Source organism: Fringilla coelebs (genome assembly GCF_963513975.1).
Source record: "Fringilla coelebs genome assembly, chromosome: 8".
Lineage (NCBI taxonomy): Eukaryota > Metazoa > Chordata > Aves > Passeriformes > Fringillidae > Fringilla > Fringilla coelebs.
Window position 1 is genome coordinate 1,550,606 of NC_140066.1, and position 18,079 is coordinate 1,568,684.

The window sequence follows — 18,079 nt, forward strand, 5'->3', positions numbered from 1 at the left end:
GAAATGTATGCTGAGTGTGTCCCAAAACTGTTCAGTACAGAGCATTTTGGTAAGATATCTGCAGGGCAGAGTCATAATAATAATGACTGACCCTATGATGCTAATATTGATATAAATTATAACAAGTATTGTACATTATGAGAAGGCTTCCCAGGTATACTGTAAAGAACATAGACATTTTTAGGAAATATGTATGTAGGTGAATTAAGATATGAAGTGTAACCTATGTGGGATGGTGCTTTAAGTTTTCCCATAATGGTGCTTCAAGGTTGGTGATTGTGACTCGAGATGGTAAAAAGCAAGTAAAAAGGCAGGGACAAGCAGCTGTCAGAAGGTTTCACCTGCAGGTATGAGCAGCTGATTGCAGCCCTAAACACTTCTAACTCACCTCTTCCTTGGGTTCTTCAGAACAAGCTGGCATTCTCTATTTATGGAGGAGGTGTGCCACTATCCCTGACAGACAACAGGCATTTGTTCTGCACTCTTTTTTAAAGACATCACATGAACACGTTCTTTTGCTGTCACACTACATCCAGACATACCAATCCTTGGTGACAGACTGAAGCTGCCAAGGAGCTGAAGAAGGAAAGGCCCTGTCCTGCTTAGGTCAGAAACAAGCAGAAAGTGCTGAGAGGTGCAGGACCAATTGGCTAACTACTGCTGCAAAGGTTCTGCCTCTTGTGCACTTAGTGAAGGATAGAAAAAGATGAAGAAAAAGGTTTTTATCAAACTTCTCAATATGAGTTTGTAATGGATTAGCATCACTTCTGTATTTCAGACCAACAATGAAGTTTAACAAGACTGTAAGAACAGGTCCTTGTCTGTCTGTTCCAAGAGGTCTCAAGGGCCCTTTGGAAAAAACAAACAGTAGGACTGCAGTAAATGTCTGCCTTTCTCTGTTTGGCTTTGTTTTCTTTAACTTTTAAACAGAGGTTGAATTCATGCCTCTTATTGCCTACACTGGAGAGGATCTAACTCACTTGGACTTCACAGAAGTAAAAACAGGCAAAAACCCTGCAGGTGCAGGACAATTCTGTCATTAGTAAAAGCCATAGTAGAATTTAAACTAGACACTCACTAACTGGCTAAAGGTTTTCACCACTTGCTACCTTCCTGTCCTAGAGATCCATGTTCTAAAGCTTCCTGTAACTCTGCTGGGTGGAAGATAATGAATTCTGCTGTGATGTCCCTTACTGAGAGAAATCGAGCGTACTGAAGAACTCAAGCTCTGTTGAGGATGAATTCTTACATTTCTTTAAAACGGAATGAAAAACCATGCCAGATTTGCAACCAACAAAAGAAGTTAAAAAGGGAACCCATCCAAGGGTATTCTGAGAAAGCCAAAACATATGAAAAAGTTTTTATGCTGTACACTTTTGAATGTGTACCTAAACTGAGTTTGACTTTCCAAAGGAAATTAAAACACACAGTAAAAGACTGTTGGCTAAAGAAACAGGAATATTAGGAACTGATTGGAGGTGCAGGGAGGGTCTAGTTGAATAAAAGTACCCATGTAACACAGAAAAGAAAAATGAATGTTTTGCTTCAGTTTTCAGGGAGGCTGGGGGATGGATATCCCATACATCATGGTGCAGGGAAATCAAAGAACAATGTGCAAAACAAACTCAAAAAGCCTAACACCATAAACTCTTGAGGGAACCCACGGTCTCCATGCCAGAATTCTGAGAGAAGCAGCAAAGGAAATAGCCATTCAGCAGAAAGGACTTTTAATAAATGCAATAATGCTCTAAGAACAGCAATTCCAATACACACTCTCCATTTCTCAAAATTAGAGAACTTGGGTTCCTCAGTCACTGCTTCCATAGACATAAGTATAGTAAGAGTATCTTGCATAGAGTATAGAACCCTTTGCCCTCTTCTTTGTGTCTGTAAAACCTGAACAGCTGCTCACTTGTTTATCCTCCAAAAAGAACAAAGAATTCTGTGAAGCTTTTGACTTGGTAACTTTGTTTCCCCTGTTCTTGGTATAATTGTTAGGATGACTATTAGTGCTCTAGTTACCAGCAGCTATTACTCTTCTGAAGTCATTCCCTTCCACTAGTTTATACCCTAATGAGATATTGGTATCCATTATTAATCCAACTGTCTCATATTTTTCAACTAAAACCACCTTCATATAGAAGTTTTTTAGAAAGTTCTACCATTAATCTTAACATTCTGCAGCATTTAATGTGGGTTGTCTCAAAAACCACCAACCCATTTCCTTTGACTTTTCTACATATTTCACATGGAAGAATTGCCTTTAATTGTACTATTTAATCTATTTCTGTAACATCAATATCCTGATTAAAATATTATCCAGATAATGTACAAATGTTCCTGTGCAAGATCAAGCCCACAAAAATCTCTAAAACACAACAAAAATGGGATCTCTAGAGTCAAAAAATTACTGAAAACTGGGGAGATGCCCTGGATCAACTATCTAGTTATTTCTGATTAGAGCTGCCTCTGCATCAAGCAGTCCTTGCAAGTGAGCAATGAAAAGCATCTTAAGGGGAGCAGCACCCTGATGCTCCAGAGGCATTTCTGTTACAGCTCAGGAGTACAACACACCTGCCACCATGTAGCTGCTCTCAAGTGTTACCTCATACCTTGCAGGACTGCAGTGAATGTTTTACATATCTTTGGTTAAGCTTGGACATTGAAATTCACAGCTGGTAATTTGCATTAACAATAGTACTGGGCAGCATTTTACATTTCAGAACTCTATTTTTAAAAACATTCTTTCTGTGTAATTACATGTTTGAAATGCTTCCTGAGAAACTGATCTGGAGATTTTCTGCTTTTCCTGCCATGTTAAAAAATTGCCCCTTGTGAATGAGTGGCCTCATCCATTTACATTTCCCAATTATTTTTTATCAACGAGTTCCTGCCCTGATTCAGCCTTGCAATCAATCCCCTCTAAGCAGCACGGGGCCTTACTCTGGCACCAGCAGCACACTGGCCACAGAACATTTCATTCCTCACCTTGGCTGCTACACTAACAGTGCACGTCTGAGTAACCCCCAGATCCACTAAAGCTTCTTCCAGGGAACTGGCATTGTCTGGAACGTATCTAGCTAGGAATGCAAACACATCCTGACTCACAAAATGAATGCCAGGCTTTTCTCAGCACTCTCTGTGCTGGCAATCACTATCTCTAAGGGATGCTGGAGTAGCTGACTAACACTTCACCAAACCTCAAAAAAACCTTGCCATGGCTGTGGCTGAACAATGGGATTCATTAAGGAGAAAGCTCACATCCTTTCTAACAATTCCTTTTCACTCTCCTGAGCTCTGCCAGGACTGGCCAAGCAGCAGTGGAAGATGGCCTGAGAGAAGCCATTGTATGGCCCCTGCACTCAGGTGCTGGGCAGTGACTCAGGATCCCAGGGGTGCACAGCCCAGGTACTGCAGCTGGGCACCTCCTGCGCCCTGGGCCTGTTACAGCCTCTTCACATCTGAGCCCTTTCCCCTCACATTACCTTTCTGAGTGACTGCCACATGCACACACTCCTACAGAGCACTCCAAGGAAACACAGTTTCCTGCAGAGCTGAGTCTGCCTCTTCACAGAAACTGACTGAAGCCGTTTTACACTCCTTAGTGCATTTCCCAATTCCCCAGAAATGCAAAAGTCCAGAGAGAAATACACAGTCATGATCATGGAATTCAGGCCTAAGACAACTGGACATAAAGAAGACTATTTTCTCACTGAGAAACAGAAGCAACTTTGTAATCTTAAAAGACCCAAGAGCTCCTGAGTCACTAAGGGAGGGATGAGCAACACAGGCATTAAATGAAGTTTATCTTGAAAAAAATGAGACGTCCTAATGCAAACTTCTTAGCCTGTGCTCACTGACACAGGAGCTGATGTGAAGACCTAACCAAGCATCACCCACAATCTGGTTTGTTTAATTTGGACCTGCATCCAGCTCACAAACTCTTACTGCTATGGGACACATGCTGGATGTTTCAAGGTCTCTCTTCAATGTACAAACAGCTTCCTAACTGACAGCTGCAGTAAGGATGAGACATTGCAATCATTTTGCACATTTGAATTCCAACTTTACCTTACACACTACAATATGTTAAGACTAATGTTCTTCACATTAGAATGGTTCTGGCTGGAAGGCACCTTTAAAGGCCACCTAGTCCAGCACACCCTGCAATGAGCAGGTCAGTTTGCTGAGAGCCCCCTGCAGCCTGGCCTGGAACACTCCCAGGGATGGGGCCTCTGCCACCTCGCTGGGCAACCTGTGCAGTGTTTCACTGGCACTCACACTGCAGTAACTTTCTTCCTTTTATCTAGCTAAATCTCTCTTCTTTCATTTAAAACCATTACCCCCTGCCCTATCACAACAGGCCCTACAAAAAAGTCTGTTCTTATTTATAAGCCCTTGTAAGTACCCAGGGGCTGCAGCACAGCCTCCACAGAGACTTCTTCAGCCCCAACAGCCCCAGCTGTTCCTCGTGGGAGAGGTGCTCCATCCCTCTGATCACTTCTGTGCCTCCTCTGGACCCACTCCAACATTCCCTGTCCTTCCAGAGCTGGAGGAGCTCTGCAGGAGGGGTCCCACCAAAATGAAGTAGAGCAGCACACCCACCTCCCATGACCTGCTGGTCAGGCTGGGCTGTGAGGGGTTTGTATTCACAAGAAAAGGAATCTGTTTCTTAGCATGTTCTCAACTGAAAAGTTAGTGCAGAAGACAAACTTCCTTTGAAAAATCTATCTATATTGTTATTAATGTTTAATCTTGTTTTAAAATGAAATTGCTGAACATACAGACATTGCAGCTCAGTTGTTTACCATTCTTTATGAAGATATTTGGGGGAAATTCTGCATCTGACAAAATTCTGGCTTGAATTTCAGTTTCTGAACTTCAGGAAAAACACAAACATAAGCACAGTGATTGCAATTGTGTAAGACAAAGAAATCAGGTTGAGTCTTCTGGTGTAAGACCGAAAGAACTTGATATGGGAGTATCAGAATCACCTGGAAATACTCTCTCTCCCACATTCCACAGGTTAAAGCTGAAAAACTACAAGATTTGGTTTTGTAGCTGCAAGTTAGTAATTAATGAAGTGAACAAAGATCTTTACCAACCAAACATAACTATGTATTTTTAAAGAAGTAAAGACATTTTTGTGCAACATTCTCATGTGGTACTCAATGCAGTTCTAGACTCATGGAGTTACAATTTCAGGTTTCACTGTATCCCAAGCTTCCCAGGCCACCTCAACCTGGCTAGGAGCTTGGGGGCATTTATCACACACAGTTCTGAATGCTCCCAAAAATGCCCTGACATCCCAACCCATCTCAGACCTCAGCATGAAAGGAACAAATTCCAGACTTACCCGAATCATCATGACGGAGCACCTGATATTGTGAATCGTATCGTACACCTTCTTGGAAATGTCAACGAACTGGTTGTCATCAAACAGATGCACTGTGTTCTTGCTTAAGCTCTCCAATGCAATATTTACTTGACTAATAAATTCTGGAATCACTATTAAAAAAAACAAACCAAAATTTAGTGAGCATAAAAGAACATATAGTTTTTTCTTTTTGGCAAAACACCCAACATTGATAAAAACTTTATTTTCTAAAAAGCATTACAGTAATAGTGCAATTACTTTTAAGTGAGAATACATTTGTAGTTTTTATCACAGTCATAAAAATGCCCATGGTAAGCACAAAAGCTGGGGGTGGTTGTACAGTACTACAAAGAGGAAAGAATTTTTAAAAGGGGAGGTGAACAAGCAGTTCTAAAAATTTTTTGGTGATTTCAACAGCAATTTTACCAAGAGAATCAGGATGAACAACCTGGCTTAAAGTTGGAACCACTGCTGAACAGACTTCCACTATTTCCCAATCTGCTTTCAGTCTGAATGGAGATGTAACCAGCAAAAGATTGATGCTTATTCTTCAACTGAGGAAGTCCCACAACTGTGACCTGAATTTACCAGGGCAATTTATCTTGTTTGATGGAATCAAACAAACTGTGCATTTCGAGTCAGTTGGATTTTCACCTGTGCTTTACCCAGAAGGCCTGGAGATTTTCTCCTGTGCCCCAGGGCCTTATTCTGCAGGGTGACCTGGCAGCACTGCATCTCCCTCAACCCATCACACCAACCTGAAGCAAAGGAAACCCGGCACAGAACATGCAAGGAATGCAGATGGAAAATCCATCACACACACAGAAGGACCTCAAACAAGCCCAGACCAAACTCATTTCCTGTCCCTTAGAGTCTGAGGACATAGAAGAAACCAATGCAAAAGGATAAAGCTCAACTTGTGTAACATTCAATATGAATAACAAACCTCACAGTACTAAAGCTCTCTCTCTGGCAATGTGTTGGTTTCAAACACTGGTATTGTTTGTGTTCCAACCTCCACTCCACAATTCCACACTGTGCAATTCACAAATCCCTAACACATGAAAGCACTAATACAACCGATGTGGAACATTTCAGGCAAATCTTGAAGTATACAATAAATCTGTAAGCAGATAAAGCTTCAGCTGAAGACAACCAGATTCCTGAATTAGAGAATCTGGCAACTTAAAGTAGGAAAGGTGCCCCAATAATGCCTTCCTCCCTAACTTTGATGAGGAGACCCACATAGCCCTTGGAGACAGTTAAATTTATTCTCAAATTACAGTAACTTCACTGTCTTTGAGCCAACAAGTAGTTGCCACTTAATCTGAAAAACAGGGTATTTAAAATCAGTGCCTCTTCAGACTATCACTGGAACTGTTTCACCTTCAAAAAGGTCAGTGGAAAGATTTATAATAGTACAGAAAAAATACAAGGTACATTTTCCATTTGCAACCACATAAAATAATTAAGGAGAACAAGTGCCTATTTATTGCTTAAAAAAAAAAGAAATCAAAGAACCACCACTGAATGAGAACTTTTCATCATTTTGTAATGGTTTTCTTCCTGGTTAAACAAAGATTTTGGCCTCTAGACTATCAAAATAATTTCAAGTGGATTAACCCAGGCTGCACTTGAGCACAGAACCACCACCTCAGGGCCCTCCTCAGCAGCATTTCAGATGGGGCTTTGCAGCAACAGCCCTTCTACACAGACAATTAAAACACAAGACTGTATTGCAGTTCTAAAACACGTACACACCAATCTGCTAATGAAGTGTGAAAATGCACTTGGGCTATCAAACAGGCCGTATTTCCTGCTCATTTTCCCTGTAAGTGAAAGGACAACTCCCTCAAATCCAAGACTACTGGGATTTATTTGTTTTGAGCTCCCAAACAATGTCTTAAAAAAAAAAAAAAAAAAGAGAGAAAAAGAGCATTTTGGTGCATATATGAGCTCTTATCCATGGATAACTGACATCCAAAATACTTCACAGACCTCAAATACTCAGGCAACCCTCTGAAATACTGCATAAAGTGGATTGAATTACACCAACAATGTGCATATTTCCTGTACTTGCCTTTATTTTTCTAGGAAGTCTAAATATAGTAGAGAAGTGGATGCAACTGAGAACAGGAGGAAATTACTTATTTTTTTCAGTCTTTCAAAAGCAAAATCAAACTAGTAAAATTAAAAATATCAAGTGTTAGACAACTGAGAAGTACTAAATTTTTATGGAGATTTGTTTGTTTTATTTCTACATTTTATTTCTCTTTTCTTTGTGTTCCATTCTGTTACTCCTGCCACAAAAATTAAAAGCAAATTTCAATATGTGCATCTGTAATTCTGCTTTCCCTGAGGGGGAAGGTACAGAAAGGAGGATGTTTGGAAAATACCAATATGTTCATAAGTATAATGTTCAAAGTCCCTAAAGTAATTAAAGATTTCACACTATCAAAAATACATTTTTGAAATTAACCTAATTCGCTTTAAAATTCATCAAGTGTTTCCTAATGCCTCTGTTTTCTAAATAATACTTTTCATATTTCCTTGTAGGCATGTCTTCTTAGTCCTCTAATGTTTTTGCTTGATTTTGTGATGTTCAATCAAAACCAACTAATGAACCCAGTTTGTAGTTTAATAGCTGTCAGGGCCCAGCTCTTCACACAGAAAACTAAACTTCACTAACCCCTTTATTCCAATTAGCAACAATGTGCCTGGTATTTTTAACAATAAAACAATCAGGAAAACAGATTCTCAGCTTGCAGAAGCCGCTGCAAACAGGTGAGAGCAGGAGGCACTGTGCTTGTAGCTTTTAATTCAGCTGTGTTAAGTGACCAACACCACTTCAGCCAAAGCAGCTTACAGTGAAAAGCCAAAAGGCTGCAAAGCCAGACTGTCCATGTGTCCAACCCTCACCTAAGGAGTGCCTTAACAAAACAAACACCTGACCAGACATGAACAGGCACTACCTCCTAGACCTGACCTGAGAAAAATTGACATCTCTTTTTTAGTTCAAAATCTTTGCAGTTCTTCACTCAGGGAAAAATGGGGAGAAACTAGCAGACGCCAATTTATCTCAAGAAAAAGCATTTGTGGTAAATAACCGAAGTTTCCCTTCAGTGTTTATCTGCATGCACAAAGACTCTGAGCAACTCACCCAGTGGTGCCAGCAGAGTGGGGAAAGGCTGGAGAGCTCCCACTGGAACAAAGACTGAAGAACTACTCCTTCAAAGGCAGCTTTGAAATGGAAGTGAGAGCACAGCAGTGACTGAAGCTCTCTGTGGCACAGCTTCAGAGCCCAGCTATACACACTGCAACCCTGCCACAGCTTTGGATTAACTCCAGTGGCCTTTCAACACAGGAGACTACCCTCTTGGGGATTCAGCCACCTGCAGACATTTTCTGTGCCCAAACTAAAGTTATTAAAAAAAGACCATTAAAAAAAAAATTGGGCAAGCTAGAGTGAAAAAATGGTTTTCCTACTGAAGGTAAGAAAATCAGGGTAAGTTACTAGTCATGAATTAGGACTCTAAGAGGATAAAACCTGCAAAGACCCACCTGAACTACAGTCAAGTAAGGCCTAAAAAGCTACTGGATGCGTTTCATATGAAACTAGCATGATAGCAGAGCACTGAAACAAAGCAGATGTGCAGGCAGGCAAGCTAACAGAGGTGTGTGCAACCCAGAGCTACACCAAGGTGGTGGCAGCATCAGAAGTGACTTGACACAAGAAGTGTGTGCCTCAAGTACTTCATTATTCCCCCATAGCCTGATCACCTGGCATGAAAGGCAGTGTGATGGGTATATACAGGCTGCTTACAGAGGATTTAAGCAGCTTTCCAGTTGCAAAAATCCAGTGGAAGTAAAAAAAAGTATGGCTGCAAAGATTAAAAACACAACCACCTGTTAAATGCAAGGTAATAGTAGAGCTTTAAAGGTAAGAAATCTAGTTAATAGCCACACAGCCTTTATTCAGTACTTCTTTATTTAATTACACTCTTTGAGATCAAATAATAGTTTGCACTTCCTGTGATTACAAAATAAGCATTTGTAAATTTCCTCTCGAAAGGTGTCTAAGAATTTCAGATGGTAAGAACACTGCCTATTCCAGTAAGCCAATTTTACTGCTAAGTATTATGTCTACTCTTAATGTCACTGCAATCCAGAACAGTACATAAAGAATTAACAAATAAACCCATCTAAGCTGAGGCAACTACGCTGGCTAAGGGACACCACGTGAAATAAAAGGGATCTGCTGGCAGCAGCCTGAGTCACAGCACCCAACACGCAATTCAGAACAGAACAGATTGTTTTAGTGACTGATGCAGAGAGCTTCATTACAGGTGTTCCAAAATACACTGAAACAATAATGGGACTACTGCAAAAAAAGAGTACTGTGCACTAACTGCAAAAGTTGAGCTGGATAACACAAGCACTTGTGACTCTTACAATCCACATAATGCAATCCTAACATGAAGATGAAGCTGCTCCTGAAGCTAATTTCACTATGGTACAGACCCTTAATTCAAGCCTCTATTTCTGTGATACAATGTTAAATTGGTAACTTTTTACTATGCCACTGGATCCAATGGCTTTCTAAGGAATACATTTACATGTATCTACATATATATGTATATGAATGAAGCAGAAGAGCTTTGTGACTATATTTGATATACCCCTTATATTAGCATTCACCTTATTTGGTAACAAGCTTACAGGTTTTATGCAGGAAAAGAAATTAACTACTTGTGGAACTTACAACACCTGAAAGAGCTCATGTTCCTCTGGCAGTTTCAATTCTGGGCCAGTGTATGAGAGGCACGATCTCAGAATCCCCCATTGCCCCCTCCTTGACTATTTAGAGCACAAAGATCTATAAATTATCCTAATGGAATTTAGTATTTCATGCCAAAGTTTCTGCATAATAACAGTGTAATACAACAGCAAGTAGTCCAGGGAGGGGCCTGATGCACACAAGACGTTTCCTAACAAAAAGCAAGCGGCATCCCCTTCTGTAACTCAGACAGCTGCAGCTGTGCATTTTGCAGCACACAAAGCTGGCAGACTGCTGGCAGACCCACAAGCACACAGATGAGTGTGTATATACATGTGTATATAAGTATATAATTAGCTAGCTATATACAAATGGACATCAGGAATATTTTTGCATGTGTATGTTTACAGACATATTTATACTGAACATGACAGCAGTTTTGTGGTACTAGATCTTCACAGCTAACAAGGTAAGATTTTTAGGAGTTAACTGTCCTCAACTGAGAAAATATTGATAGCAAGTGAGACCTAATTATTGGCAGTGTGTGTAATTAATGAGTAACAATCCAGTAAATTGCTGCTTTTAATTTGAAACGGCCCTAATTTATTCCTCCCCTAAACACACCCATGGCAGTGATTCAGCTTCCTACCTGGAACACAGAGTTGTTCTGCTTTGCACCAGGACAGTTGGGATGCACACACCAGTCCCTGCTCTCTGTAACATACTGGCACAGGGGATTGCTTGGGACTTAGGAATCCCTGGACCACAGCCTGCAAAGGCATGGAACACTGCAGCTGGGAATTAAAGCAGTGCCCTGCAGCTGAACATCACAGCTCGATGCTTCCGTGGGATCCCTCTCAGCCATCTTCAAAGGGCTTCTTTGTGGGCATGCTTTGGAGGGAGTACATGAGTTTCTCTGTACAAGGAACTCAGAGACAGGTCACAGCATCCAAAAGAGCCGAGAGATCATTTCAGTAATTTACATAATCCTCCTTTTTTTGAAGCCCTCTACCTAATACATTTTGCTGCCATACTCAAGGACAGACTGACCATGAGATCCCAGATGAGAACGACATTTCCCCCTAGGACAGATGAGAGGAATTTCTGAATTTATTTCTCATTCCTTAGCAGACAGTGTGGACCATGTGGGCCTGTCTTGTCTCATCAGTCCCCTGTCACAGCATGGCATCCACGAGCTGTGGAAACAAGAACTACTCCTCAGCCCAGAACATGCCTGCCCTTCCTTCAAGTGCAGTCTCTGGGTTTCATTTAGAGGAATCTGCACTACATGGAATGGCATATAGCTACACAGAAGCTAAGACTAGTAAATACCCAAAGTCTGTACCTAAAAACCACCCCAAACACAGCCAAAGCTCAGCCAGCAAGAGCAAAGAGTCAATTAACCTATCAGGCAATTTCTACAGGCTGCTGACCAAATACTCCCAAATTGGGATTTTCCAAATTGACTGAGCAGGACACAGAAAATGCCATAAAAAGGAAATTAAGAGGAAATTTAAGTCCTTGTGGGAAGGAAGTGACTTCTTTCTATACAAAAGAGACTATCCGAACAGAGAGCAGCTTTTCAGCAATTTAAGTGGGAAAAGTCCTGAGAGTTTAATAAAAAATAAAATTTCAACCACCTCAAACCCCTCTCTGTGAACCTTCTTTGGTTGGACTGTAGATGCACTGTGCTATAAACCAAAGCTAGAGACGGGGTAATTCACAAAAACCTTACAATCACCCTATAATTATGGGAGAAAAGTGGGAAGAAACAACTGAGCAGAGCAGTTAGCAACACACAATGTCTGTGATCCCCAGCCAGTCCTTATAGAGGGGGCACAGCAGTGGTGCTGGACTTACAACTGCTTGGTACCAGCTGCTCTTCATGTACTACAGTAACTTGATTTTGGGAGACACCAGTGTTGTTTCAGAAGCTCAGAACATGTAACTGAGCCGTGTTTTCCCAAATATAACTATGCCGACAATGAGTTGGTCTTCAAAATATTAACAGCAGACAATAATTTAAACATGTAATTTTGAAATGCAGCCAGATATTTTGGTAGATTACTAGAAATATTGTCTTTTTAGAAATCTGGTTTCCAGTGGGTGTAGCATCAACGAAGAAAACCTGAAATTAATTGAATTAGCCACAAAGAATAAAACTGCACGAGATTCCAAGCTTTTTTTGGCCCGAAGACAAAAAAAATTGCATATCCCACTAGGAAACATCAGAAAATCAATACAGCTTTTTAGGCAGAGTCAGACACCGTGTTTTTGACATATGTTAGCAAACAACAAAAACATCCGAGACAAAATCTCCTTGGACAAAACATATTGGGAAAAGGGTCACTACATTTTAGTCCTATGTCTACTTCAACAGTAACTTGGAATAACTGAAATAATTTCATCAAGAAGAATTATTTTTCATGGAAGACTGCTGACATTTTAAAAGTAAGCACAAGAAAAATACACCTTGGTAGCCAAAATCCTCGAACACTTAATTACAGTGAAATACCAATAAATGCTGTCAAGCGCAGAAAAGATATTTTTCTGAATGGTGCCAGAAAAATACTGTCTCTAAATTTAATATTCAGAGCGATTCAGAAAGCAGTGACTCGTGACAGACTAACTCTGGGTGTGCTTCCTGCCTTTGCTGCAGCCCCTCAGAGCAGTGGGACTGTTCAGTGGGATCACAGCACTGCACCAGTCAGAAGGAACAGGAGCCCAAGGGCTGCACCACACCCAGAGGAGTCAGCTGCAATCACTGCAGTGCATTTGGCTCTAATTGCTGAAGCCCACCGTGGAAGCTTCATTATTAGAACACACTGTACTGAAATGGATTAAAATCTACAGTGAGAAAGGGAAGCTGCTACATTTAATGAGAATGATCAACTGCAGCATGTAATCATGTGAGAGCAATAAACCTGCTAGCCACAGAAGGTGAAATACCAATGGGCAGCTTGTTAGTGGCCAAGGTGACAAACTCAAGTGGCACTCTCCAAGGGTTCAAAGCAGGAACCTGAAGGGGCTGTTGGCACTCAGCAGGCCAACCATAACTGCATCTTGTCTTACCCAACTGCTTACCGACAACATTTAAAAGAACCTTCTTCAGTATTTACCTGAAATCTCTCCACCAATAGTGTTCAAATAAATTAGCAACATTTATGGCTATTAGTGCAACGCTACTGTCATCAGCAGGGGAAAGTTCTTCAGCTAAAGGAAGCTCTGCACAAGAAAGCAAAGGAACAGCTGGAGTATGACTTGTAACAGGTACTGACTGCTCTGCACGGACACTGAGGAAGAGCTCCAACTGCAGGGACTGCTGACAGACAAGAGAGGGACTGCCAATTACATTTCCTGCTACATCCAATTCTGTGGAGAGACTATGGAAAGGCTGAAAAGGTTCCCAAGGTGTTTTTGTTCTTTACTTGGGGTTTAGAGTTTACAAAGATCGACTACAAGAAAGCCTCCTCCCAATCTACAATACAGACATAATGGTTTTCCTCCAACATACAGACCACTGAGGATTCAAGAAAGCCAGTTATCAGCTCACAAACAATGGTTAAAAACTGAACAAAACTTCACTGAATAAAACTAGCATTGCTTCTAATACTATTAAGATACAAACTCTAAATGTGTTTTTAGTTACCTATCCTACAGAATAAAAGATAAGCAAGACAAGTGGACAAATTAAATAAAAGAGGACTATGTTGTTACTGGAAAGAAATCTGGAGCACTGCTAAAAATTTTACTATTAGCTCTCAGGAAAAGAAAGTAATTCCCATGGTTTGAAAAGAGCACACTGAAGAGTAAACAAACACTGAAAAACAGAGCACCTACAGCTTCTAAATGCTTCTTTGCCTATTTGGAAACATATCAGACTAAACCACACAGATGGACTGCATCCATTTGCAATGTTTCTATGCTTGACCACCATTTAATACAAAACACCTTCTATAAGAGGTCTGTATTAACATTCTGGAGAAATTTGCAGACTTTGAATGAAGTATATGCAAGCATTTTTACACTCAAAGTCCTTCTTAATAGTAACAGTATGTATTTCAAGTAAGAAGCAAGTCACTAAACAGAGAAAGAACTCTTCCCTAAGAATTTGAGATTACTACAGCAGAGTATGAAGGCCCATGTTAAAACATTTAATTACCAGAAAAGATGGCACTTAAGTGAATGCAGCTATCATCTAACACAAGCAAAAAATCCTACACACATAATTTGAAAAGGGTTCTGCATATCACCTCCTTAAACATAAGACCAACACAACATCAGCTCAGTCACAGCTTTGTCCAGCTACGTTGTGAAAATCTTTAAGGACAGAAATGTCACTGCAGCTTTGTTCTAATGCTGCACTACAGTGAATAAATCCCCTGCTCTGCCCACACTCCCTTGATTTTCTCTGCTGCAGCTTGTGGCCACTGCCCTTAGCTGTGCCACCTGTCTCCACCAAGAGTGAGTGGCTCCACCAGAGTCCCTGCAGCTCTCTGGGGAAGCTGAAGGTCTCTATCCATTGTCCCTTGGCTGCCACCTCCCCACGTTCAACTCTCAGTCCCTCCCCCTTCTCAGAGGGCACCTGCACTAAGGCCCAGCCCATCCTCAGCACTCTCTGTTCTCCAGAAAGCTTTTCCCCAACACCTGGAGTTTGACAAGGCCTGCTTTGGAAAGAGTACAGTGAGTACCATCCTCTTACCAAGGGTCACATTCTCAGACCTTTCCCGTCTTATTCTGGCACTCCTGTTATAATCCATGTATCAACTTGGATGTTTGGCATACTATCATTAAATATTGTTTATTTTGCAATGAATGCTTCCTCAGAGATCTGCTTCATGGTGTTTCCTGAAATCTAGCCTCCCCTTCCTAAAAAAATAAGCATATCAAAACCAACAGTATGCTGATATCATCCAGAATTGCTCACTAAACACTTCCGACTTCAGACCAAGGAATCAGTATCAGGCAATTATTTTAAGCCTCTCTCAACACCAAAAGTAAGGTTCCTGGGAAAACACATTCAGGGGTACAGGAAATGCTACATGAGGCTTCAGGTCAGGAAAGAAATTATAAAACTGAACTATAAGGAAAAAAATCCCCCAAACCCCTTAACTAAACAAGCTGTTGAAACATCTATGGGTTTTCCCTGAACATTCCTGTTGATTAGGAGGGCCATGGACAGTTTACTGCCTAGCCTGGCTGCTAAGGCCCAGTATTACATGAGCAAAGCATAGCTGCTGTTTTATAGTGCTTGGGAAGGGCAAGGAATTCTGCAACAACTTTTTTTGCACAATACCAAGATACAGGCCTTTCCATCTGCTGACTGAAGCTGCCTACCTTTGAATTTTTAATGCCTGACAACAATCAAAAAGGTGTGTGAGCAACAGACAGATGTACATTTCTGCATGAAACTCCATGACAAATGCTTCAGCTCTGATGGATGCACTCCTTACACTTTATCTGTGCCTACTGCATCATTCCAATCAACTGCAGCTGTTTAATAGCACTGGGTAAACTGAGGATGTGGTCTGGTGCTCCCATCAACTGTGACACAAAACAAAGCCTGCAGCAAAAAAAAACCAGCTTCAGAGATGGGGATTCTGGTGGAAAACAGAATACGGTCCCCAGGAAGTGAGGAGAAGCCCTAGTTACAGAAATTGATTTGGTATATAATGAATTCAATGCCACTTCTCCAAACAGTGCAATGAATGGTGGTGACAGACTTACTGAGATGAGGTGAACAAAATGAAGACAAGCTTATCGTTTATGATTGCAGCAAGAATCAATTTTACTACATTAACAGATTTATAATCCAAGCACACATCCACAGGCATATATAAATACTACTGAATTATGCATATGCTCCCCCCATCAAGAGCTACTGCATCATTTCCAGATCTGAAAGTTCATGGTTTCTAAGGAAGGAAGCACGAAGAGCTGAGGGGCATGCTGCCAGAAGGGAATCACTAAAAATATCCTAAACAGAGTTAGATGTATGTAGTTGAAAGTATTATTGGAGGAAGGTGGGGCAATCACTTAATTTTGATTATGATAGGGCATGTCACAAAATTATGATTTTCACTATAAAACATAGTGTATTACATGCAAAAATGAAAACTGTGAAAGGTGCTTTTTGTAAATTCTCGTTAGGAAATTATCTCTATGAAGAACTTAAGAATGAGCTACAGTTGAAGAACAAAAACATACTGCAGTTTTTAAGGCCTAAGGAAATCCTTACTGAGACTGAGTTCATATTCACAATTTAAACCAAAACAGTCCTCATAGATACTATGAAATAGAAATTGAACTCTTAAGCACTGATAATCTATGAAATCCAGTTACTCAGGTCACAATCCTGCTTAGGAGGCAAATCATGCTCTGACATGTAAAGGTTACAAAAGCAAATGGTCAGAATAGTGCTAAATTCCAAAGTATTCCAAAGATTGAGTACATACTGGGATAACCCAGCAGGCAGATCTGACCAGCTGGCTCCAGGACACATCAGGTGAAGCTAAAATGGCTCATTAAGAACTAAAATGTTCCTACTGCAAAAAACTTGTAAAACAGACAAAAACTTCTCAGCTTCTGTAAGAAAGATGCCATCTCCAACATATTACACTGTTCTAAAAGGCAAGAGGATTAAAGGATTCTTTGAATGTGGACTGGCAAAGGAAAAAAATAACCAACTAGTGCCTGACAGAGCAAATTAACCATGGGCAAGTGCAACAGATACAGCAGCATGCTTGCAACTCCCCAAAAATGCAAAGTAACAACAGCATCAGGGTTTGTAGGATCAAGACTGCAAGATAAACATTATGATAACAGTAATAAGATAAAACTGTGTCCCAGATGCTCTGGAAAACACATTCCAAATAGCTGGAAAGGTTACAGAATTGCAAGGGAATGAAATGTCCTTAAAATTACAGAGGTCAAGGCACTTAAGAGTTTGTGCAAGAAAGTCACAGCTGAAATGAAAGGAATGGCTTTGATATGGGCATAGAGATAACCTTGTGCAAGTTAAAGAGCTTGCTTTAGTTTAAAAAATGCAGTAAAAGGAACAGCAGAGTCTCCTGATCTTGTTATCAGCTTAGGGAAGGGCTGTCATTAATGAAGGGACTCGACTGAACCAGACCAGTCTAGTGGTCCTTAAGATCTAAGGGAGAGATATATTAAAATGGATATATTAAAGTTATAAAGACATTGGAAAGTAACAAGTCACTTTTTAATGTAGCTCCAGGTGAGGGAAGATTTATCACAAAATGTCACACGCAATGACTACAGAAGAACAATTCTACTTGGAAAAAACCCAACAAACCAACCAACAAAAACCCCAGCCCACAAAACACTGGAGAGAGGGAAAAAAAAAAGCCATTAGTGCCCATTAGTATACTGCCATCCTAACTTTCCCTGTAGGGCCTGTGGAAACTGCAGAAGCAAAGACAACACTGGTGTTCAGTGGGTTCTGACTTTAAGGAAGGCTTCCCCGAGAATCCTCTGCTCCAAAATCAGACTGCAGGTAAAGCAGGCTTCACCAAAGTGGCAAATTCATTACCATGGCAGCATTTAGAATTCACCCAACAGCCTCACTTTTCCAGTTCTTCCACCAATGTCACTCAAACCAAGAGACCCTTCCCCTACCTCCCTCCCATTCTCCATGGAACTTAGATGGAGCAAGAGCCTCAACTGAACACTGCAAAACCAAACTTCTTACCTTCAGAAACACACATTTATTTCCTAACAATGCTGCATTTTCAAGGCTGCTCTTACTAGGATTTCTCTTGAGAAGGAAAGTTCTTGCAGACTCTGAGTGTGTGTTCAAGGACTGCCCTGAACAGTGCATGTGTGCTGGGCACTCTGAATGAAGCTGGCACTGAGCAAGGCCTGGGGGAGCAGTGCACTGGAGAGCAGTTTCTTCTCAGTGCTTT

General features: G+C 40.8%; 1 protein-coding gene across 3 annotated transcripts in view; it reads right to left on the minus strand.

Annotated features, from left to right (window-relative positions):
* CTNNA3 (catenin alpha 3) overlaps positions 1-18,079 on the minus strand; it is a 418,277-nt gene that overhangs the window by 73,397 nt on the left and 326,801 nt on the right. For all 3 annotated transcript variants that reach the window (XM_084210853.1, XM_084210854.1, XM_084210852.1), the window contains exon 13: positions 5,357-5,508. In XM_084210853.1, coding sequence (XP_084066979.1) covers positions 5,357-5,508 — 152 coding nt within the window. The remainder of the gene's footprint in view (positions 1-5,356; positions 5,509-18,079) is intronic.